The sequence below is a fragment of the Phyllobates terribilis genome, unplaced genomic scaffold, assembly GCF_046119375.1.
Source record: "Phyllobates terribilis strain yellow unplaced genomic scaffold, ASM4611937v1 Scaffold_2__4_contigs__length_985480577, whole genome shotgun sequence".
In the NCBI taxonomy this organism is placed as follows: Eukaryota; Metazoa; Chordata; class Amphibia; order Anura; family Dendrobatidae; genus Phyllobates; species Phyllobates terribilis.
Genome location: NW_027362762.1, coordinates 110,091,444 through 110,115,784, shown reverse-complemented (window position 1 = coordinate 110,115,784; position 24,341 = coordinate 110,091,444). Strand labels below are relative to the sequence as shown.

At 40.8% G+C, this 24,341-nt stretch overlaps 1 protein-coding gene across 2 annotated transcripts; it reads right to left on the bottom strand.

Annotated features, from left to right (window-relative positions):
- Nucleotides 1–1,614: 1,614 nt before the first annotated feature.
- On the bottom strand, nucleotides 1,615–23,569 carry MEDAG (mesenteric estrogen dependent adipogenesis). 2 transcript variants are annotated; one of them, XM_073662493.1, is made up of 5 exons: nucleotides 23,124–23,569; nucleotides 19,357–19,469; nucleotides 13,551–13,663; nucleotides 7,081–7,282; nucleotides 1,615–3,207 (listed from the first exon to the last, which is right to left on the bottom strand). In XM_073662493.1, the coding sequence occupies exons 1-5, from the start codon at nucleotides 23,411–23,413 to the stop codon at nucleotides 3,131–3,133; spliced, it is 795 nt and encodes a 264-aa protein (XP_073518594.1). In that variant the 5' UTR covers nucleotides 23,414–23,569; the 3' UTR covers nucleotides 1,615–3,130. The 2 variants fall into 2 exon arrangements, with proteins under 2 accessions (XP_073518594.1, XP_073518593.1); XM_073662492.1 differs by having other exon boundaries at nucleotides 7,081–7,372; nucleotides 23,124–23,558.
- Between the last annotated feature and the right edge of the window lie 772 nt (nucleotides 23,570–24,341).

Genomic DNA, 24,341 nt, shown 5'->3' with positions numbered 1-24,341 from the left:
CATAATTTTACCTCTATACAAGTCACTAGTGCGACCACACTTAGAATACTGTACAGTTCTGGTCTCCGGTGTATAAGAAAGACATAGCTGAACTAGAGAGGGTGCAGAGAAGAGCGACCAAGGTTATTAGAGGACTGGGGGGTCTGCAATACCAAGACAGGTTATTACACTTGGGGTTATTTACTGTGGAAAAACGAAGGCTTAGGGGTGATCTTATTACTATATATAAGTATATGAGGGGACAGTACAAAGACCTTTCTACTGATCTTTTAACTCTGAGGCCTGAGACGGGGACAAGGGGGCATCTTCTACGTCTGGAGGAAAGAAGGTTTAATCATAATCACAGACGTGGATTCTTTACTGTAAGAGCAGTGAGACTATGGAACTCTCTGCCGCATGATGTTGTAATGAGGGATTCACTACTAACATTTAAGAAGGGCATGGATGCCTTTCGTGAAAAGTATAATATTACAGGTTATATATACTAGATTCCTTGATAGGGCGTTGATCCAGGGAACTAGTCTGATTGTCGTATGGAGTCGGGAAGGAATTTTTTTCCCCAATGTGGAGCTTAGTGTTTGCCACATGGTTTTTTTTTTGCCTTCCTCTGGATCAACATGTTAGGCTATGGGTTGAACTAGATGGACTTAGTCTTCCTTCAACCTTAAAAACTATGTTATTATGTTACCATGTAGTTGGGACCTGAGGATTATTTTTTGTTCCCTCATTCACAGTCGGAGCTGCCAGAACTTTCTCATCTCTGTGTAGCTTCACTATACGACATCTGTCTTTTTTGTGTCTGTTACGGTATGTGCAGATGATCCTGTGAAGACTGCGGCCCCGAGGCTGCAGAGAAGCCACCTCTGGCTTCTGCTCATTATGAAAATGAGCGGCAGCCGGTTTTTTTTGCTCACAGGCGGGCTTTCCCCATAGAAATTAGGTCTATGGGGAAAGCCCGCATGTGGACGGACCCGCTGGGGAGATTGACAGGCTGCGGTCTGGAAAGACGTGCCGCATGTCAGTTTCCACGGGTGTGCCGCAGTCGCATAGTGGACATGGGATTTGTATAAATCCCATCCACTATGCTGTAACATCTGGTCACTGCGGATTGCACGCAGCACTCTTGCGCTGCGTGCAATCCGCAGCGATCACTGATCGTGTGCACATACCCTTTGATTGTGTTCACGCGTTGCAAAAATACTTTTTTTGTTTTCTGCAGTTGTCCGCGTCAAACTGCATAATAACAATCTTCTTTGGTTATTGCTACATTTTTTTAGGCCTTTACCCCCTTATTTGATGCGTTTCAGGTGCAGATGTGAGGCTGCGTTTTTAATGTGTTTTTTTATAGTACAGAAAAGCTTTGATTCTGCGCTTAAAAATACAACGGCTATGTCGACCACTGTTGCTGTCTGGCAATGAGCAGTAAACAAGAAAAAAAATAAATTTTTGGAGAACAGAGTTAAATTTGTATGAAAAGTAGATTGGAAAGTAGTTTGTTTTTACAAGCACTGTCCACCCATACCTAAATATATCCTGATGGAAATACCCCTTTAAGGAGCTTTAGTACCAACAGTGATTAAAAACATTAAATAACAATTTCAGAACACATGGGAATTTCCATAAAACTGAATTTTAATGTAAAATATACATCTGTACATATAAAGTAAAAAAAAAAAAAATAACATACCACCTTTACTACATTAAGTCTAAAGATAAATGCCTTTAGTCCTGTATACATCTTGCTTTTAGGTCCACTGATCCCAAACTATAAAATCTAATATAGTAAAGCTATTTTGCCTATGTACAAAAGTCACTAATGGCGTTTATAAACAATAAATGTTTTTAAGACTAAAGTCCTTTGAGAACAGGACTCCATAGTAAAATATATAGAGGGCCTTGATGAGGGCCCAAAGTCACAAGTTTTATATATACAAAAAAAAACACATTCCAGCATTTATTCTAGTCTGATAGCATTATACATAATGACAAAGAATGAGGTGGAGTCCCAAGACTTTTCTGAAGTAAAGAAAGATGAAAAACCAGCACTTGGAGCAAAAATGGTTAACAGCTTTCCCTTCCCACATCCCACCTACCCGGCCCCATTGAAATGAAGTTTGGGGTTAAAAAGATATTTGAAACAAATATAAGCTTTAAAGACGGTAATGACATCAAAGGACACTAAATTTATCAACCCTCAGCCACAAATGGTCGTTAATAGTCAATACTTGTCCAAAGTGATAAGGTATATTTACAATGCTTGATTTTCCCGATAAAAGAAAATATTGAGAAGATCTAGTAATACATAGAAGGTGATACGGAAAAAGGAAATGATCTAACTTAATAAAAATGTCGGGAGTATTCAATGCACCCACCTGCCGAAAAATAGAAAGTCCTTAACAAAGTTAATGTGCAAGTGTATATTTACTAAAAATACGTTTTTAAGATATATTTTTTTTAGTAATAAATTTGCGTTGTTTGATAATCTAAATAAGAATTTATATTCCCTGTTGTGGCAAATAAATATAATAGAGGGGGGTCCTTCCCTACATGGAGCGTCTCTTCTTCCGGAGGATCCTTCGAATTCTATGATATTTAATTTCCCCTCTGGGGGCGCTGTGAGGAAATTAAACACTTGCTATCAGGTTCACCTTTCAATTACAGCTTGGTGTTGGGGGTCCCAGCAGCCGGAACCCTCAGTAATTAGCTTATCATTGAGGGACCCTTCTAATAAAGAGAGTTAATCCAAAGAAGACAACTTTTAAGTGTTTTAAATTAAAAACAAATAAAAAGCACAACCATGTCTATCAAGGTGGGTAAATGTTCACTTCAATAACTGACACAGTTCTAAGATTCCAATGGTTCCTATCGTCTGTCCGCGGAGGTCAGTGATGGTTTTGCATTGTAAAACACTTGATAGTCTTAAATACATTTGCCTTCCTCTACTTTGCCGATAATATCACATCTTAACTCAAGAAAATCCAGAACAACACAGACCAATTTTTTTCTCCCGTTAAGTGATGGTAATCTTAAACCTCAGTATTAACCATATTGTCCTCTATCTGTGCATTCACGTTCGTATTTATCCAACTTGCTATTTTTTTCCATTGTGAAATTTTCCTTTGTTTAATCTTCACGAACTCAGAGGCAGAACCGGGGCAATATCATTGACCTCTTCTTCTTGCGGAAAAGGATCTTCCGTGATCATATCTGAAAAAAAAATGCGACAAATGTATTTTTAGCACTTAGACTATCTATGTAGAAAAAAAATAATGCTTGAGAAAGGCTCACCGCTGTATTTTTTAGGAGCTGAAACGTCACATTTGAGAGGTGTATCTTCACTTTTTTGTATTTTTTTATTTGGAGTGCTACCTGCCTTTTATCTATCCATTCATCCTCCCGTCCATTCATCCATCCATCTTCCCATTCTCCCATCCATCCATCTATCCATCCATCCTCCCATCCATCCTCTCGGCAGTTGCAGAATTAGAAATAAAAATTAAATATATGAATGAAGGTAATATGTATATTTTCTCCATTAAAAGGCACCTGACAGCTGTTACATGCTGCCCGATCCACTGTCAGCATATATAAGACACTGGTTGTATGATCTCAACCATGTATGTCTAACTCTGAAACACTGCGGCATGCACTTGTAGGGAGAGACTTGTCACTCCAGGGCAGCGGGCGGGGAGAAGCCTTAAATAAGACTTTAAAAGTATGCTTTTTCCTGAAAAGCTGCAGCATTTCAGAGTTAAACATATACAGTATGATTGAAATCATACAGCCTATTCCTGATACATGCTGCCCATGGATCAAGCAACATGTATCAGCTATCAGGTCCCCTTTAAAACACCAGATTTGACTAAGAGCCACCTTAAATCCGACGAAAGTCTGCTTCCAATGAATGTGACAAGGATTTTCACAAATCTGTTCGCATGAATCTGAAAAAACTACAGAGAAAAGTTTTGGAGCTGCTACAAAAAAAAAGAAAAATACACACCACTGAAGTAGTAGGCTACCTACATTAATAGAATATGCTAGAAAAATCCACGTACGGATTCTGCAGTACATTTGCAGCAAATCCATAGCAAAAATCTGAGTGTCCGTCAAAAGTTTTCTACTGCGAAAATATTCACTGGCATTTATTTATGGAAACACAATCACAGTGTGAATGGTGCATATTGTTTTTGTGCGCCATATCTTCATGTCATACTAAGTGATCATTGCAATCTTTTAGAAAGGATTGTTGTTTAATGAGAGAGAAGAGATCTGTAAACTTTGCATATTTTCGGTACGCTTGATTGACATAGGCAAACCTTATACAGTGCCTACAAGTAGTATTCAACCCCCTGCAGATTTAGCTGGTTTGATAAGATGCAAATAAGTTAGAGCCTTCAAACTGCAAACGAGAGTAGGTTTTATGAACAGAAGCATAAATCTTACAAACCAAAAAGTTATGTTGCTCAGTTGAATTTTATTAAATGTTAAACATAAAAGTGTGGGTCAATTATTATACAACCCCTATGTTTAATATTTTGTGGAATAACCCTTGTTTGCAATTACAGCTAATAATCGTCTTTTATAAGACCTGATCAGGCCGGCACAGGTCTGTGGAGTTATCTTGGCCCACTCCTCCATGCAGATCTTCTCCAAGTTATCTAGGTTCTTTGGGTGTCTCATGTGGACTTTATTCTTGAGCTCCTTCCACAAGTTTTCAATTGGGTTAAGGTCAGGAGACTGACTAGGCCACTCCAACACCTTGACTTTTTCCCTCTTGAACCAGGCCTTGGTTTTCTTGGCTGTGTGCTTTGGGTCGTTGTCTTGTTGGAAGATGAAATTACGACCCATCTTAAGATCCTTGATGGAGGAGCGGAGGTTCTTCTCCAGGTAGGCCGTGCTATCCATCTTCCCATGGATGCGGACCAGATGGCCAGGCCCCTTGGCAGAGAAACAGCCCCACAGCATGATGCTGCCACCACCATGCTTGACTGTAGGGATGGTATTCTTGGGGTCATATGCAGTGCCATCCAGTCTCCAAACGTCACGTGTGTGGTTGGCACCAAAGATCTCGATCTTGGTCTCATCAGACCATAGAACCTTGAACCAGTCTGTCTCAGAGTCCTCCAAGTGATCATGAGCAAACTGTAGACGAGCCTTGACATGACGCTTTGAAAGTAAAGGTACCTTACGGGCTCGTCTGGAACGGAGACCATTGCGGTGGAGTATGTTACTTATGGTATTGACTGAAACCAATGTCCCCACTGCCATGAGATCTTCCCGGAGCTCCTTCCTTGTTGTCCTTGGGTTAGCCATGACTCTTCGGACAAGCCTGGCCTCGGCACGGGAGGACACTTTCAAAGGCTGTCCAGGCCGTGGAAGGCTAACAGTAGTTCCATAAGCCTTCCACTTACGGATGATGCTCCCAACAGTGGAGACAGGTAGGCCCAACTCCTTGGAAAGGGTTTTGTACCCCTTGCCAGCCTTGTGACCCTCCACGATCTTGTCTCTGATGGCCTTGGAATGCTCCTTTGTCTTTCCCATGTTGACCATGTCTGAGTGCTGTTCACAAGTTTGGGGAGGGTCTTAAATAGTCAGAAAAGGCTGGCAAAAGAGATCTTTAATCCACACATGTGAAGCTCATTATTCTTGGTGCCTGAACTACTTCTTAATACTTTAGGGGGACCAAACAGAATTCTTGTGGTTTGAGGGGTTGAATAATAAATGACACTCTGAATTAACTTTTAACGTTTAAAAAAAAAAAAAATAATAATTTACTGCAGTGCATTTCCCACTTCCAGGCTGATCTACAGTACAAATGTCACAATGCCAAGTTAATTCCGCATGTGTCAACTAGCTAAATCTGCAGGGGGTTGAATACTACTTGTAGGCACTGTATATCATATAGTGGTCAATGATACATTAAGCTACATTGTCCCGGGCATAGAAACTATTTGTAAAAGGAATCAGGTTGGTTAAAAAACTAAAAAAATAATATTCAACCTTACTGATCCCCCGAAGCTCCTATTCTTATGTCTGGGTTGTGGTACCTAATTTCTGGTCCTTTTTTGACACACTGGAATTGGCTGGAAATGCCTGTTCAGCCTATCACTGGGTGCAGCAGTCACCCGCCTCAGCTGAGTGGATACGGTTGGGCATCTCCATTGAGTTGACATGTGACTACAATGCAGGAATTTCCAGGGACCAGGTTAGATTAGGAACAGGACTTGCGGGAAATTTTTGAGCGTGAGTAATATTTCTTCCATTCTTTATTTCACCTGGACATCCCCTTTAACTGCACCTAAAGTGGTTGTGTTAATTAAAAGATCAGTTTAACCCCATTATCAGTTTCTACTCACAAGTGCCCAAGAAGGTGAGATATGGGGAAGTTGCATGGTGGGCTCATCACGCGGTAGAGTTGCTGTAGCTGTCATGACATTGTGTAAGAACTGTTTTTTTTCCCATACTAATGCCGAATTCAGACGCCCATGAAACATGGACAGTGTACCAATCATGATGTTCAGACTGGCTGTGGGTCTCCTGACCCGAATGCCACAGCCTTATATATGCCTTTGAGGCTATCTAGTTTGAGTCAAGAGACCCATGGCCAGTCCATGCTTCTGGACCGTGTTTCATGGACGTCTGAATGAGGTCTTATGCTGGCCATTCACATGAGATAACTGTCAGACGAACATACGTTCAACCGACAGCTCTGTCTCCCGACTATCCAAATACCTGAATCCGAAGCTGTTATAGCGGCTTGTTTCCCCTGAGAATAAACGTGTCGGCCATTAAAATTCAAAATTCTGATCCTTTTCTACATCAAAATCATCTGTCAGGGGAGAGTCGTTAGGTCCCCATACATATCAGATGGTCAATAGGTTGTGATGGCTTTCAGCTAATGTGTATGTGGACTAGTATTCCCCTCATATCAAAGGCTGGCATAATGACGGCTAAAGATGCTCTCCGTTATGAAGGCCTCAACAAACAACTCCCAATTCTCAACTTCCTGAACCTGAATATTACGATCACCTGTAGTTTGAGGTTTGAATTTGACAGTCCGTAATGAATATTCATTCTTACCCATGGAGTATATACTGGGTCTTCGATCGTGGTCCAAACTGCTGCCCAGTCGGATTAATGGGTTGGTCATTTTGGACAGGAACATTTTAACTCTTTCTTTCCTGCTATTGTTCGTACAGTGCAAGTTCAGAATCTTCCCATGCAAGTCACAATTTTTCTTGCTGAAACCAAGCAAGTAGAAGAAATCCACGAACACATCGAGCTTGAAAATGAATGAAAAATTCAGGTTGTCCTCTGTCAGTTCGAAGTTTTGTCTATGGAGGTATTCTTTTACATCATCGTGAAAGGTAAACTAGTGAGAAGAAGAAGCATTAATTGTTATGTTCTGCTACCAGAGCTAAGGAAAGAGAGGAGATCTGTCCCTACGATAGAACTCAGCTGAATCCCTACGATGTAACAGGGAACCTGATCCTGCGATCAGACCTGCTAAAGTCCTAAGCTAGTCTGTACGGAGACCTATAGATGTGGGGAAGGAATCCCTACAAGTACTAAGGACTGGGAGGAAAACGGGACACCTCCTAACAGAAACAGTAGCAGACAGACAAACAAACAAAATATAAAGAACAAAGAGGTCCGTAGACCAAGCAAACTAACAGAGTTAGATACAGAGCACAGGCTAGCTAGAAAGTAGTTATACAATGAAGTCCAGCAAAGCCAGAAGGGCGGAGCAGGATTAAATAGGCCAACGAGGTCATGTGACCAGCAAAGGAAAAAACCTAAGAGCAAGGTTCTAACAGTACCCCCCCTTCTAAGAGGATCCTCCGGATCCCCTAGGACCAGGCTTATCAGGAAATCTCCTGTGAAACGCTCTGATAAGTCTGGACGCGGAAACATCATCTGACCTCACCCAAGAGTTATCCTCGGGTCCGAAACCTTTCCAGGCCACCAGATACTGCAAACTACCTCTATACCGTCTAGAGTTAAGGATGCGAGAAATTTCATATTCCCCGTCCTCCACCACCGGAGGAACAGAGGCAGAGGCGTCACCATCCGACACAACAGCTTTTTTTAACAGAGAGACATGAAATACCGGATTAATTCTCCAGGAGGTAGGAACCTCCAACCTAACAGCAGATTGGTTGACAACCTGAAGCACCTTAAAGGGCCCTACAAACTTGGGACCCAATTTCTTAGAAGGAATCCTCAACCGCAGATTCCTAGAGGACAACCAAACCATGTCACCAACAGTGAACAAAACCTCCTGTCGTTTCCTATCAAAGTAGTCTTTAGATTTTCTGTTGGCCTCCTGAAGATTACCACGCACATCCGTCCAAACTCTCTCCAAATCACCGGAAAAATTCTCCTCCTCAGGCACGGCAGATCCCAACTTGGAGAACGACCCAAACGACGGATGTCTCCCAGAACAACAAAAAAAAGGCGAACAACCAGCAGAAGAAGATGTATGATTGTTCAGAGCAAATTCAGCAAGTGGCAGAAACTCAGACCACCCCTCTTGATTGTCTGCCACAAAACAACGCAAGAACTGCTCAACATCCTGGTTTTTCCTTTCTGTCTGGCCATTAGATTCAGGATGATATCCGGACGAGAACGACAGATGAACTCCCAACCTGTCACAAAAGGCACGCCAAAAACGAGCCACGAACTGAGGACCCCTATCAGAAACAATGTCAGTAGGAACGCCATGAAGTCTGACAATTTCCTTGACAAAGGCCTTAGCGAGAGTTTTAGCGCAGGGCAGTTTGACGAAGGGAACCAAGTGACACATCTTGCTAAAACGGTCCACGACCACCCAGATGACAGTAAAACCCTCAGAGGGGGGGAAGGTCAGTTATAAAGTCCATAGCCAAATGTGTCCAAGGAGCACTAGGAACCTCCAAAGGACAAAGCAACCCCGCAGCAGGAGTATGTGAGGACTTAGATCTAGCACATATAGTACATTGACGCACCCACTTAATGACTTCCTTCTGCCATCCAGGCCACCAAAAACTGCGACCCACCAGTCTCTTGGTCTCAGAGATTCCGGGATGACCTGCCAACCGAGATTCGTGACACTCAATAAACAAATCTCTCCTAAAGGTCCCAGGCACAAACAACCTCCCATGAGGAGTGTTAGATGGGGCATTCTCCTGTGCTTTAAGAATCTCATCTTCCAAAACGGAGTCCAAAGCAGCTATCACAACACCTTCTTGTAAAATGTTCTCCTCTTTCTCAGCACCGACTATGGGAGAAAAACTGCGAGACAAGGCATCCGCCTTAACATTCTTAGTACCAGGGATGTAAGTAACGGAGAAATTAAACCGCGAGAAAAACAGTGCCCACCTAGCCTGACGGGCATTCAGGCGCTTGGCAGCATCAAGATATATCAGATTTTTATGATCCGTAAGAACCTGAACGGGAAATTCCGCACCTTCCAAGAAGTGGCGCCAGTGTTCAAATGCGAGTTTAATAGCCAATAATTCCCGATTACCAATATCGTAATTCAGTTCAGTCTCCGAAAATTTTTTTGAAAAAAAGGCACAGGGATGTAATCCATCCCCGTTATCCTGAGACAATACTGCGCCAACCCCCACCGAAGAAGCATCAACCTCAACCAAAAACGGCTTAGTCACATCAGGCTGCATAAGGATGGGAGCAGAGGTGAACCTCTCCTTGAGATACACAAAAGCTTCAATGGCCTCAGAAGACCACTGAACCGCATCAGCACCTTTCCTGGTGAGATCGGTCAGAGGTTTGACAATACTAGAAAATTTTTTTATGAATTTTCTGTAATAATTGGCGAAACCTAAAAACCTCTGTATCGATTTCAAACCAATAGGCCTAGGCCATTCCTGTACAGCTTGAACTTTAACCGGGTCCATCTCAAAACCTTCGCTGGAGATAATGTAACCCAAAAAACTAATTCTCTGTACAGCGAACTCACATTTCTCCAGCTTAGCAAAAAGCGAATTGTCCATTAACAATTGTAATACCTCACGTACGCTCCGCCAATGAGACTCCAGATCCGGCGAATAAATCAAAATGTCATCCAAATACACAACCACATTTTTGCCGATCAAAGGTCTAAGGATGTCATTAATAAGATTCTGAAAAAATGCAGGAGCATTAGTAAGACCAAAAGGCATAACCAGATTCTCAAAATGACCCACAGGAGTGTTAAAAGCAGTCTTCCATTCGTCACCCTCCTTCATGCGCAACAGATTGTATGCCCCCTTAAGGTCAATTTTAGAGAACCACTTGGCCCCCATTAACTGGTTAAACAGATCAGGAATCAATGGCAGTGGGTAAGGATTGCGTACAGTAATTTTGTTAATCTCACAAAAATCCAGACAAGGACGTAAACCGCCGTCTTTTTTTTTTACAAAAAAAAATCCAACCGCCACAGGAGACTTAGAGGGCCTAATGTGACCGGCGGCCAAACTTGTCTGTATGTATTCATCCAAAGCCTTCCTCTCAGGAATAGTAAGGTTAAATAAACGACTTTTAGGAAGAGTCGCTCCAGGGACAAATTCAATAGAACAATCATAGTCTCTATGGGGAGGCAAAACCTGCGATTCCTTCTCAGAAAAAACTCTCCAAAAATCCTGAATAGGAACAGGCAATTCTCCCCTATCCAAAGCTGCAATACGCCCGTTACAACACTTGTCATAACATTTATGGCTCCAGGATTTAATTTCATTGGTAGACCAATCCAGTACAGGATTGTGAAATTTTAACCAGGGCAATCCCAATATTACTGGAGAAGGCAAGTTATTCAAAACTACCAAATCCAATTTCTCATGGTGAACACCATTAATAGTGAGAGGAAATTCACAGACCTTGAGAGTAATATTCTTCAAAGGGGAACCATCCACAGAAACCACAGCAATGGGGGATGATAAAGGTTCGGGTTTTAAATTGAGTCTTTCCAAGAATCCCCCATCAATTACATTCAGAGTAGATCCACAATCAACAAACACCCGAAATTCCATTAATTTTTCCTGAGCAATCGTGGAAGCAGCTAAAAATACACCCTTGGAATTTAAACAGGCAATACGGGCATGACTGACCATTTTTTTTTCTTTCTTCATACGAAGCTCACAGCCTTTAATCAAATGACCAGATTTTCCGCAATAGAAACACAAGCCTTCAGAAAATCGACGGTCTTTTTCTTGAGAGCGAGGTGCCACCGATCCAATCTCCATCGATTCACCACTGTTAGTACACACATTCTCATAACCAGAAACTGACATAGCAGAGGATTTGCTCTCATTAACCCTTGCACGCAGTCTCCTATCCACCCGTATAGCTAATTGCATAGCCTGTTGCAAATCTTCAGGTGTAGGATAAGCAATTAGCAGGTCTTTAACCCTTTCATTGAGCCCAGCAAGAAATAGACTTTTCAGAGCAGAATCGTTCCACCCTGTTTGAGTAGACCAACGACTGAAATGAGTACAATATTTTTCCACATTACCTGATCCCTGTCTCAAACGTCTTAACTCAGTCTCAGCTGATGCGACACGGTCAGGATCATCATATAATAGTCCCAAAGCAGAAAAAAAACTATCCACTGATCTGAAGCATGTATCACTAGGTTGCAAAGAAAAGGCCCACTCCTGAGGCTCTTTGCGCAAAAGTGACATTATGAACCCTATGCGCTGGGATTCATCCCCAGAGGACTTGGGTCTCAAACAAAAATACAATAAGCAAGCATTTTTAAATGAAAAAAATTCTCGGTGTTCACCAAAAAATAAATCCGGCAAACATACCTTAGGCTCCAAGAAATGTGCTCCAGGATAGTTACTCATGTGCTGACGGAGCTCGGCCACCTCCAGAGAGAGTCCCTGCAGGCGATGAGCCAAATCCTGAACCGACACCATGATGGAACAGAAAAATCTTTCCTTAGAGAATTTGCAGGCTGGACTTACTGTTATGTTCTGCTACCAGAGCTAAGGAAAGAGAGGAGATCTGTCCCTACGATAGAACTCAGCTGAATCCCTACGATGTAACAGGGAACCTGATCCTGCGATCAAACCTGCTAAAGTCCTAAGCTAGTCTGTACGGAGACCTATAGATGTGGGGAAGGAATCCCTACAAGTACTAAGGACTGGGAGGAAAACGGGACACCTCCTAACAGAAACAGTAGCAGACAAACAAACAAACAAAATATAAAGAACAAAGAGGTCCGTAGACCAAGCAAACTAACAGAGTTAGATACAGAGCACAGGCTAGCTAGAAAGTAGTTATACAATGAAGTCCAGCAAAGCCAGAAGGGCGGAGCAGGATTAAATAGGCCAACGAGGTCATGTGACCAGCAAAGGAAAAAACCTAAGAGCAAGGTTCTAACATTAATAATGGCAGACAAAATTCTATATGTAGTCAAGAACAAAGCCACTTCCTTTATTTAGGGGTTATAACCTATTGCTCTTCCCTGTCTGTTGGGGCGCATTCAGAAAAGCATATTATATGGACGTCTGCTGTCCATGTGAGCATGCGCACCCTTTATACCCAATGTGTACGTGCACATGGCCGAGCATGCGCAGACGAGCACACGGAGCCAGTCACATACATAATTTGCTAAGCGCCGCTTTAACTCCAGAATTTTTAACTAAAGGCTAAGGGACCCAACATGCAATATTTTCTTAAGATTGTGTCCCTCAGGAGAAAGCTCCTTACAAAGGTTTGTTGTAGGTGTAAAAAAATTCCATGGTATTTTTGATGCTGTTTTTTTTTCTTTTTAACATTCGGTACTTACCTTTTTTAGCTGTTTTGTTTTTAAGTCCCAAAGAATAATCTATGCTATAAAAAAAAACTAGAAAAAAAACACCATACCCAGGAAATGCTGCATTTTGGACAAAAAGCACCACAAATCAAAATGCCTTATATGTGGTGTTTTCTATATATTTTACTATGTCACATGTGTCTGGATACACTCTAATGAAAAAAAGCCACAAAAAGTCAGCATAACCTCATAGGCTCGATTCATTATTAGATCTGTGCAGTTTTTGTCTAGTTTTTGATGTTTTTCGCCTGTTTTTCATTTGCTGCCTTATTCTTGTTTTAATTTGCACCCTTTTTAAAGTTCATTTTATATGTGCTCGCCTGATTTTCTTTGAGATTGTTGGCGGGGTTTGGGTTTTCATCAGTTGCAACTTTGTAAAAATTGACAACATTTTTGTGCAAATTTACTCCTGTTTCCCGCTGGATTAATTGTATGTACACTAGTTATTTGGGCACAAATTTTGGGACATTTTACTTGAACACTGGAATCTTGAGATAAAAAGACATAAGACAGGTTAAAGACAAAAGAGTATTTTTGATTTTAGCAAAATTCATGAACCGCATGGGCCATTTTGAAGAATTTGGCACGAAAAACATCAACGAATTCCACAAGACAAAAAAAGGAAAGTGATGTAAAACAAACAAATGAAAAAAATGCAAATTATTACTCGGGCTCAATGTAGTATATATATATATATATATATATATATATATATATATATATATATAATAAGCTACATGAAGTTTCTTACCTGTAATTGATAGTTTTCTCCCATGACGGAGGATATAGCATTGTTCATACCACCTTCCACTTTGGCTCTGATTTGTGGATGTCGTGTATTTACAATGATGGCAAATGTTTTTGCTGGAAAAAAAAAAAAAATATATATATATATATATATATATATATATATATATATTAGACATATCTAATAATTTCTGTAATCTAAAAATAAAATTTATGCGCGGAACCACTTGAAGGATTTGTGTCATGAAAACATTACCCTTTCCTGGACTCATTGATGTCGAAGAGGGTGTCTGCCGTTTGGCTCTGGTGGAATGAGCTGGTTCATAGGTTAAGTGGTCGGCTAATTATTTGAATGGCCACCATTTTATAAAAATTACATTTTCTAGTCTGGCTAGAGGTGATTACTGTGGTTTACATAAGTCAGACCTTTGGTGAAGTCTCACCTGGGGTGAAGTTAGACCTGTTTTTAAAGAGGATCTTCTCATGAGATACAACCTTTAAATCTTCATTAGAAGAGTGAAGAATAGCCATGTTGGACATATTGGTAGGTTATAATCTTTGATATCAACCACTTGCTGGGCCTGAAGACAATGGACTAAAATATATAAGGTTCCCCTTTAGTGGTCACTATTAGTGATGAGCGCAAGTGCTCATTACTGTAATTTGCCTAGGGTGCTCAGGTATGCCTGTCATACACGGGCAATCCCCTCATGTTTTGTGGGTGTCTAACAGCCATGAAACATGCGACCTTGGGGACACGAACATGTCAATCCAGCCCCCACGATGCTTGGTGCATACCCGAGCACCCTAGGCAAACTCGAGTAATGGGCACTTGTACTCATCACTAGTCACTATGTGTACAAGAAAAAGAAGTGCGGTATGTAAAGACGAGGATCACCAAAAAATAAATGTAAATAATTTATTAACAAACAAGCCAAAAAATAATAATTTAAAAACAATTAAAAAGCATAAATAGCTTTGACAAAAAAATATACAGGACCACAGCATTACAATGTTGGGTCTAATCCATTAGTCTGTAATATTAAAATAGATCACCCAAAAAATTAATATAAATCACCCATAATATTTATTTATTATGAAAAAAAAAAATAAACCAATAAAACTACACATATTTGGTATCGCTGCGTCCGTAACGACCTGACCTATAAAACTGTCCCACTAGTTAACCCCTTTAGGGAACACGGTAAAAAATAAAAAACGAAGCAAAAAACAATGCTTTATCATCATACCGCCAATCAAAAAATGGAATAACAAGCGATCAAAAAGACGAATCTAAATAAAAATGGTACCACTAAAAACGTCATCTTGTCCCGCAAAAAACAAGCCCCAACACAGCTCCATTGTCCGAAAAAAAAAAAAGTTATAGCTCTCAGAATAAAGCTATACAAAAAAATTATTTTTTCTAGAAAATCATTTTTATTGTGTAAAAGCGGCAAAGCATAAAAAAACTATGTAAATGCGGTACCGCTGTAAATGCACTGACCCGAAGAATAACCCTGCATTATCAATTTTACCACACGCGGAACGGCATAAAAAAAACGCAAAAAAAACAATTCCTGAATTGTTCTTTTTTGTTTATTCTGCCTCCCAAAAATCAGAATAGAAAGTGATCAAAAAATGTCATGTGCCCGAAAATGGTACCAATAAAAACGTCAACTTGTCCCGCAAAAAACAAGCCATCACATGACTCTGTCGGCCAAAATATGGAAAAATTATAGCTCCCAAAATATGGTGATGCAAACACTAGTCTTTGCAAAAAAAACATCTTTTAGTGTGTGACAGCTGTCAATCATAAAAACCCGATATGAATCTGGTATTGCTGTAATCACACCTACCTGAAGAATAAAGTAGTCTAATCACTTATACCACACAAGGAATGGTGTGAAAAAATAAACTCTAGGGTTACGGTTGGGCTAGGGTTAGGGTTGGGGTTGTATTAGGGTTGGGGCTAGGGTTGGGTTTTTTTCAAAAGTAAAGAAAAAAATAATGATGACAATATGGCGACCAGTGGTGAGTGCAAGTGCTCGCTACTTGAGTTTGCATCGAGTACTTAGGTATGCACTGAGTATCGCGGGTGCTCAAGTGTCATGCTCGAGTCTCTGCCCCATATGCTTCGCGGCCAAAAAAAACGTAGCTGGGATCGCCTGCCATGCACGAGCGATCCCCGCATGTTGTTTTTGGGTCTCTAACAACCGTGAAACATGCGGGGCGGGGACTCGAGCATGTCATTCGAGCACCCGCGATACTTGGTGCATACCCGAGTACCCGATGCAAACTCAAGTAGCGAGCACTTGCGCTCAAGACTAATGACAACTTATTCAATATGATGACCTAATGTTATCAAATTCTGTCGTACTTTTGGGTTCAAAATGTACACTATACCCCTTGATAAAATTCTTGAGGGGTCTAGTTTCCAAAATGGGGTCACTTGTGGGGGGTTTCCACTATTTCGGCACATCAGGGGCTCCCGAAATGCGACATGGTGTCCGCTCTTGATTCCAGGCAATTTTGCGTTCAAAAAGTCACACAGTGCCCCTTCCCTTCTGAACCCTGACGTGCGCCCAAACAGTGTATTTTCCCCACATATGGGGTATTGGCGTACTCAGGAGAAATTGTACAACAGTTTTTAGGTTCCATTTTCTCCTCTTATCCTTGTGAAACTAAAAAAATTGGGGCAAAAAGATCATTTTTGTGGAAAAGTTAGATTTTTTTATTTTCACGGCTTCATGTTCTAAACTTCTGTGAAGCACCTGGGGGTTAAGGATGCTCACCACACATCTAGATAAGTTCCCTCAGGGGTCTAGTTTCCAAAATGGTGTCATTTGTGGGGGTTTTCCACTGTTTAGGCACATCATGGGCACATCCACTAATTATTCAAGCAAATTTTACATTCAAAACGTCAAATGGCGCTCCTTCCCTTCTGAACCTGCCGTGCTCCCAAACAGTGTTTTTCCCCCACATATGGGGTATCGGCATACTCAGGAGAGATTGCACAACAAGTTGCATGGTGCAATTTCTCCTGTTACCCTTATAAAAATGCAAAACTGGGGGCTGAAAAACATTTTTGTGGGAAAAATTTGAAAATTTTATTTTTACGGCTACATGTTATAAACTTCTGTGAAGCACCTGGGGGTTCAAGATGCTCACCACACATCTAGATAAGTTCCCTGAGGGGTCTAGTTTCCAAAATGGTGTCACTTGTGGGGGGTTTCTACTGTTTTGTCACATCAGGGGCTCTCCAAACGCAACATGGCGTCCGCTAATTATTCAAGCAAATTTTACATTCAAAAAGTCAAATGGCGCTCCTTCCCTTCCGAACCTGCCGTGCGCCCAAACAGTTGTTTTCCCTCACATATGGGGTATCGGCTTACTCAGGAGAGATTGCACAACAAGTTGCATGGTGCAATTTCTCCTGTTACCCTTATAAAAATGCAAAACTGGGGGCTGAAAAACATTTTTGTGGGAAAAATGTGAAAATTTTATTTTTACGGCTACATGTTATAAACTTCTGTGAAGCACCTGGGGGTTCAAGATGCTCACCACACATCTAGATAAGTTACCTGAGGGGTCTAGTTTCCAAAATGGTGTCACTTGTGGGGGGTTTCTACTGTTTTGTCACATCAGGGGCTTTCCAAACGCAACATGGCGTCCGCTAATTATTCAAGCAAATTTTACATTCAAAAAGTCAAATGGCGCTCCTTCCCTTCTGAGCCCTGCTGTGCGCCCAAACAGTGTTTTTTCCCCACGTATGTGGTATCTGCGTACTCAGGGGAAATTGAACAACAAATTTTGGGGTCCATTTTTTCCTGTTACCCCTGCAAAAATAAAAAAATTGGGGTCTAAAGTAACATTTTTGTGAAAAAAGTTAAATGTTCATTTTTTTCTTCCCCATTCCAAAAATTCCTGCAAAGCACGTGAAGGGTTAATAAACTTCGTGAATGTGGTTTTGAGCACCTTGAGGGGTGCAGTTTTTAGAATGGTGTCACTTTTGGGTATTTTCTGTCATAAAGGCCCCTCAAAGTCACTTCAAATGTGATGTGGTCCCTAAAAAATGGTTTTGTAAATTTTGTTGGAAAAATGAGAAATTGCTGATCAACTTTTAACCCTTATAGCGCGCTAATAGAAAAAAATTTTGGTTCCAAAATTGTGCTGATGTAAAGTAGACATGTGGGAAATGTTATTTACTAACTATTTTGTGTAACATATCTCTCTGATTTAACGGAATAAAAATTAAAATTTTGAAAATTGTGAAATTTTCTAAATTTTCGACAAATTTCCAATTTTCTAACAAATAAACGCAAGTGATATCGAAGAAATTTTACCACTATCATGAAGTACAATATGTCACGAAAAAACAATCTCAGAATCAGTGGGATCCGTTGAAGCGTTTCATAGTAATTACCTCATAAAGTGACATGGTCAGAATTGTAAAAATTGGCTCGGTCATTAACGTGCAAATCACCCTCGGGGGTAAAGGGGTTAAAAACTCATCAAATCATTGTGGGAAATTAGATTAAGTGTTTTTTTTAATTAACGGTATGTGTCATTAGAAAATCACCTACTGTTTAAATCAAGTTTTTATGTTAAACATACAGAATTTCCTTTCATTTTTTTGTGTTTTTTATTTATTTATTGTGTCACAATCTATACTAAAGAAAAATACTAAGAAAAATACCTCCTACTACACTGACAGTTCTTGTTCTGTAGAGATCACTTTTTAGTAATCATCTCATTATCGTCTCAGCCAGGATTACAATAAAAGAGAAGACCCATATAAACGCATCATCCACCCTTGACAAAAGGTGATGTCACAGCACACCTCTTCCCCCTCCCTGCAAAATGCCTTCTCCACAGAGCATGCCCAGAAAACCCTCCCATGGAAGCCAATGACCATCCATTCTATTCATTTTATGGTCCATGTGGCTTCTAAAAAGCATATCTCTGAAGGCTGTTAAGGAGATCAAGCAAGATGGCCACAACCATAATCATCTAAAAAGAAAGTCAAATAAAAAAAGTCAGGAAAAAAAATCAGATTTAGGACAAAATAACATGATTACTAACTGGTTTTAATTTGTAAAAAAAAATGTGGGTGATATGTTCTCTGAGGCTGCGTGCCCACTATGCATTTTTCAAGCGTTTTTAATGCGGATTTTCCACAGCGTAAACGCTTGCAAATCGCTTGGTAATCCGTGCCCCATGATCCCCAATGAAAATCTGCATGCTCTGTGCCTATGCTGCGGAATTTTCCACAGCGGATTTTCCTTGGGGAAAAATCCGCAGCATGTCCATTATTTGTGCGTTTCCGCATGCGGATTTGAGGTCCCAATGCATTTGAAAAACGCAAGTCAAATCCGCATGTAAAAACGCTGCAAAAACGCGTATAAAATCCGCAAGCGTTTTTACTGCCAAGAACATGCAGAAACGCTTCGGCAATTTTCTGCTTCAATTCTGCATCGTGGGCACATAGCCTAATATGTTCTCTTCAGAAATGCTCCACACCCTGACAGCTGGAGATTAAGCATGACCTGTTTATTTGTACTCCATGAAGTTACTAAAGACAGGTACATCTTGTATAACAGCAGATCCTTGGGTCTGGTTGTACAGCACCGATGCTAGAATAACAAGCTGACATTACCTGAAAGAGTCATAAGTCATTTTCCAAAGGTCGGGTTCTAGTATTGTTTTAAATCCCTGACTCACCTGAGATTTTGTTAAAGGTGAACGTTACCCAAAACGCTAACGTTAGATAATCATTGCAGCATGAAGATCTCAGAAACTTATCATCGTACCTGAAGGTGAGTCGCTGTTGACTTTTTTTGCGTTTGTGATAAATAACATGGGCTTTGCCAGCAATGTTTCTCTATAATCCTTATAATCCACGTGACTTCGAAGGGTGACTTTCCTGGAAAAAAAAAAGACAAAGCATAACGTAATGTTAAAGTGGTTCTCTGTCTTCTGAAACAAAAAATTAACAAAAGCAGCAAAACTTATATAAAAAAAACTAACAAAAAACTTACCTTTTTATACAATGAAGACACTCCGGTGCGGTGGTCCTTCTAGTTTTTTATGTAAAAGAGCCCAACTGTTTTTAAATGAGCGGATAGATTTGCAGGACTCCGGTCAAGCATCCAGGTCAGTGGTGGTGGCTAGACGGGAGGCCCTAAAGTCTCTTGCCTTCCAGTGTGCCCGGCATGGCATTTGATTTGTCAGGGCTGGAGCAATGTCATATATGCGACATGACGTACAGATTTACAGATGATGTCGCACCAGCTCTGGACAATCAAATGCCAAGCAGGGGACACCGGAAGGTAAGAGATTCGAGGGCCTCCTGGCTAGCCGCTAGGTACCACTGATCTGGACACTTGACCAGAGTCCCATGAATTGATCCGCTCCTCTCTAGTTCTGTATTTTCCTGACATCCCCGCAAAGCCATAATTGCAGTACCGGTCGTAGCCGCACAGGACATGGACACTTGTTAAGAAAAGACAAGGAGGACCACTGGAGTGTCTGCTCTGAATCACCAGGGGACAGAAGAGTGGAGTGCAGATTCTTTTTTTCAGTTTGTTTTACAGTATTTGCTGCATGTTTTTTTTTTTCCAGAATTTTTTTTTTACGTTTACATCCATCTAAAAGAGTTCAGATATCCAAAAGAAGGTTAGCGATCTTTTTATTAAACACTGGCAACATCATGCAGGGCCATTCTGAATTCTATGGGGGAGTGTGTGGTGGGGGGGGGGTTAATTCCATGTACATATACAGCTATCTTCCTGTTACCCATTTTGCTGTGCTTAAGGCTTTTAAGGACAGGGAAGAACTAATGATTAGGGATGAGCGGACCCGTGGATGTTTGGGTTCGTCGGGTTTGACCAAACTTTAGTCCAAAGCTTGGTTCAGGTACCAGAACTCTACCCAACCTTGAACCTGAACCCCATAAAAGTCAATGGGGACCCAGACTTTGGTGCTGTAAAAGCTCTCTCTCTCTCCGCATCCAAACTCCGAACACTAAAACAGACTTCTGGGAGAAGTCCGTGTTCAGAGTTCAGCACCAGACACTAGGTGTCTGGTACGAACCTGAAACTTTACAGTTTGGTTTCGCTCATCTCTACTGATTATAAAAGTGGTAAAGAAGTACTTTATTATAGATTAACATTAGTGAAGTAGACGTCTAGTAAATATGGGGCTCCATAGTCAAAAATTAGTAAGGGCCCCACTCTACTATTTGCAATGAAGAGAAGTTCTTCTTGGCTACTGGACTACATGCCAACTTTCCTTATAGTTCTGTTATGGTGTTATTGGGCACACCATTGGCCCATTTCCTTTCCTGTTCTAAATAACAACTGTTCGAGGCACCTTGTATCAGCCACAATGGAGAATCACTGTTTAGTAGAAGATCCACCTCTAACAGAATTGACACATCAATGCATTAAAAGGACATGAATTTCTCTAATTGGCCAGCATGTGATGGTATATTTCCCCTGAAGTGGATGACATTGGACCAGAAGTGGTTTTCCCTAGCAATAATTGCTGTTGCTGAGGTTTAGAGAAGCCAAACCTGCAATGATCATCTGACTGTCCTGCAGGCTTTGTTTTATAAACAATTAAAGGTCTTCTCTCAGTAGGACCATTCCTACCGGGACAGAGGTCTTCTCAGTTAATTTACCTATAAGAAAACTTGGATTTCTCGAGAACCATTCATTGGATTGCAGATATCAAGGTATCATTTAATTCAGCTTCCTATGATCTACATGCCCATATAGACGGCATAGGAGGGTTGATCCTACTGACCGATTCCCTTTAAACAAGTGCAATAACTTCTAATTTGTAACCACTACTAACTTGTATGGAGCCCTGGCATTTGTGAAGAGCTATACAGATTGCACGAGGACGATGTGTCACCTATTAATAAAGGATCACATCATAAAGTATACAGTAAATATCATAAAAAATACATTGAATATTTGTAATATAGTTTGTATGGCTTAAAAGTAAATTCTCAAGGAGGTACAGATTTGGATAAGTTCCCAAATTCCTTGCTGGAACCTTTTTATATTTATCATTAGTCATTTCTACTGAGATCACATCCTTTCTGCCACTTTGTGCCCCTTCTGGTTCCTAGATGTGACTCGCTTTGGAGTATTTTGTTCACTTCTGTGTTAAAGTGATTTCATTTGTCGAACTCAAGCCAAATATGATGTCTCCAGCGTCTGACTGCCAATACTTAATGAACGAGACATTAGAAGCTAACTTTCCAAATTCCAAAATCTTTTTTTTTTTTTTATTATCGCAAACACTGAAATTTGGAAATCTTAAAATGTGAATTCAATATATAAGATGTTTACATTTTTTTTTAGCATAAACTACCACAATAACCTGAAGATCTAATGTGGTCATTAAATATTTCTCTTGGATGGCTCACAAATGGCACGCTGTTATATGGGCTGTGCCCGCACTGCAGGAGAAGGAATGACGTCAGCCTGGGTCGCGCCAATGATTTCAGATACATCCAGTTTCCCACTGTATCACATCGCTAAAAGGAACAGCGAAGTCCATTTATGATTTGGTTGGATGAAAAAGATCCGCCCAACATTTTGGTGCCTTTTTGGCTACTAGGAGTAGTGACCTATAGCTGTAATATTCTGACCTTATACAATATTTTGACCTTATATAAATTCCGTACAAATTTGTCTAAATGTGTTAAAATAAAGAACATATGCTCAGTTATATCAGCCTCCAGTTAGCTCTGCCAATACATCCTTGCCATCAGTCGCTGTTTACCATCTACACATGTCCCGCTGCAGCCAATCACTAAGCTCAGCAGTTCTGACGATGCTGATGGCATGAGCTTCGGAGTTCAGTGATTGGCAGCAGGGTGATGTGTGTTGTTGACGTGACATCACCGCTGCAGCCAAAACACAGATACCAGAACAGCGGTAGTGAGCTGGCGCTGGAGTGGGTGAGGGTGATTACTAGCTGTCATTGTTATTTTACATTAGAGCAATTGATGGGTATATATGGGCATTAGTATAAGAAAAAAAACTAGCTCTATAACACTGATGTTTTTAACAGTGTCTTCAAATGTCTTTCCAATCGCCCCACTCCTGCCTCCGACAGCTTCCTGCAGCAGCGACCCTGCCTCCTGTGACCCAACTCCACCGCCGCCCGCAAGGAAAGCTACCATACAAGCGAACTATAAGACGCACCACTATTTTATTAAAACATTTTTTCCTACTTTCATCCCCAAAATTTGGAGTGCGACTTACAATATAGTGCTACCACTACACCCTCTAAAACTGACCCAAAAGCCAGAAAAGTGTAAAGGAAAGACTTAGGCTAGATTTGCACATAAGCAGCTTTTTTCAACCAAGGCACAACTAGGTATTAATGAGTTTGTACTGAAAACTGTGCAATTTCTACAGCTGAAAATCCATTCCATGCATCTAAATAGGATTGCTTCTGCAGCTCCTACATGGATTTTACATATATGTTATTTTCAAGGGAACAATCTAATGCAATATGATACCTGAATAGGCGAGAGTTTCGATGGCGGCACACTCACCTCTGGATATAATTGACGATCCTGCACTGACGACCATCAATCAGAGCAGTGCCGTCACTATACACGTTGAAGCCTCCGGATAAGTTATTGGAAGTCAACACGTCATCCTCCAGGGTCAGGTACTTGTCCTGCAGCTCTACGAGCAGTTTTAGGGGTAGCAGGGCTATCTCACAGTTGGCAGTGGTAAGTGTGGCCAGGATGTCTGAGCCAACCGAAGAAAAACTCATTGCGGAGCGGACGCTGGTGATCCGTCCCAACTGGGACTTGTTCACCGGATCCCCTGTTGCCATTGTAATGTCTGGGTGGTCAAGCTCTGAAGCTCCACAACAAACCCTTAGAACTTCTCTGGTCTAGCTACTGCACGACTGACTGCTAAATCTAGCTATGACTGTTTCCTAAGAGCTCAGTGTCAGGGTGGGACAGTAAGCCCTTCCTTATGGGGGAGGCACATGCACTGCTCACACCACTCCTGCCTTATACAATGTTCTCACCCCCCTCCTTACAACAGGTGGAGGAAGAACTGTAAGAAAAACTGTCAGGGAGAGATCGGGTTCAGAAAAACAGGTTTTAAAATTGTTGAACATCAGGAAAGTTAAGCACGATTAACCCTGTCATTGTCAGATGTCTAATTCATGTGCAGCACACAAGCCATGGCATCTTTTTTAAAACTTTTTTTCTTTTTCCGGAAAAGTTATCCCTTACTGTGGTGCTAAGCAGATGCGGTACTGTGGTCTGCTTTATATATATATATATATATATATATATATATATATATATATATAAAAAAAAAAGAAGAACATGCTAACAAATTGCAGAATATGCTGAGAAATTATAGTGTACGATCTGTATGCAGAATCAAAGGATTTCTGGATTAAAAAAAAAATACGCATTAAAAAACGCTATTTCAAAAGTTCACCGAAAACACATCAAATAAAAGGGAAAAAACAGTAAAAACGCAATAATCAGAGAAGGTTGTTATTGCTAATTTTGTCTGTGGAAAAGCAGCATTTACGCTAACTTATATTACATTACAAGTATTTACATTAGTGACTAGGATTTATTTTGTTATGGTTGTACTGTGATGTACTTGTTTTGCATGAAGGTGGTAAAGCAGGTTGAGATCAGCTTTGAATTTCAACCTTGTTGAGGTGACCGTTCTTCTTGTGACCGCCTTCAATTTTATTAGCTACAGTAATCTGCCTATTAATCTTTGAACAA

Bases quoted from the DNA above. Each gene is read 5' to 3' on its own strand.
- MEDAG (XM_073662492.1), bottom strand. From the start codon at position 23,413: ATGGCAACAGGGGATCCGGTGAACAAGTCCCAGTTGGGACGGATCACC. The intron at 13,664-19,356 runs GTACGATGATAA...TTTTTTTTCCAG, and splicing joins CAACAGCGACTCACCTTCAG to CAAAAACATTTGCCATCATT. The intron at 3,208-7,080 runs GTAAGAATGAAT...TTTTTTTTTCAG, and splicing joins ACCCAGTATATACTCCATGG to ATATGATCACGGAAGATCCT.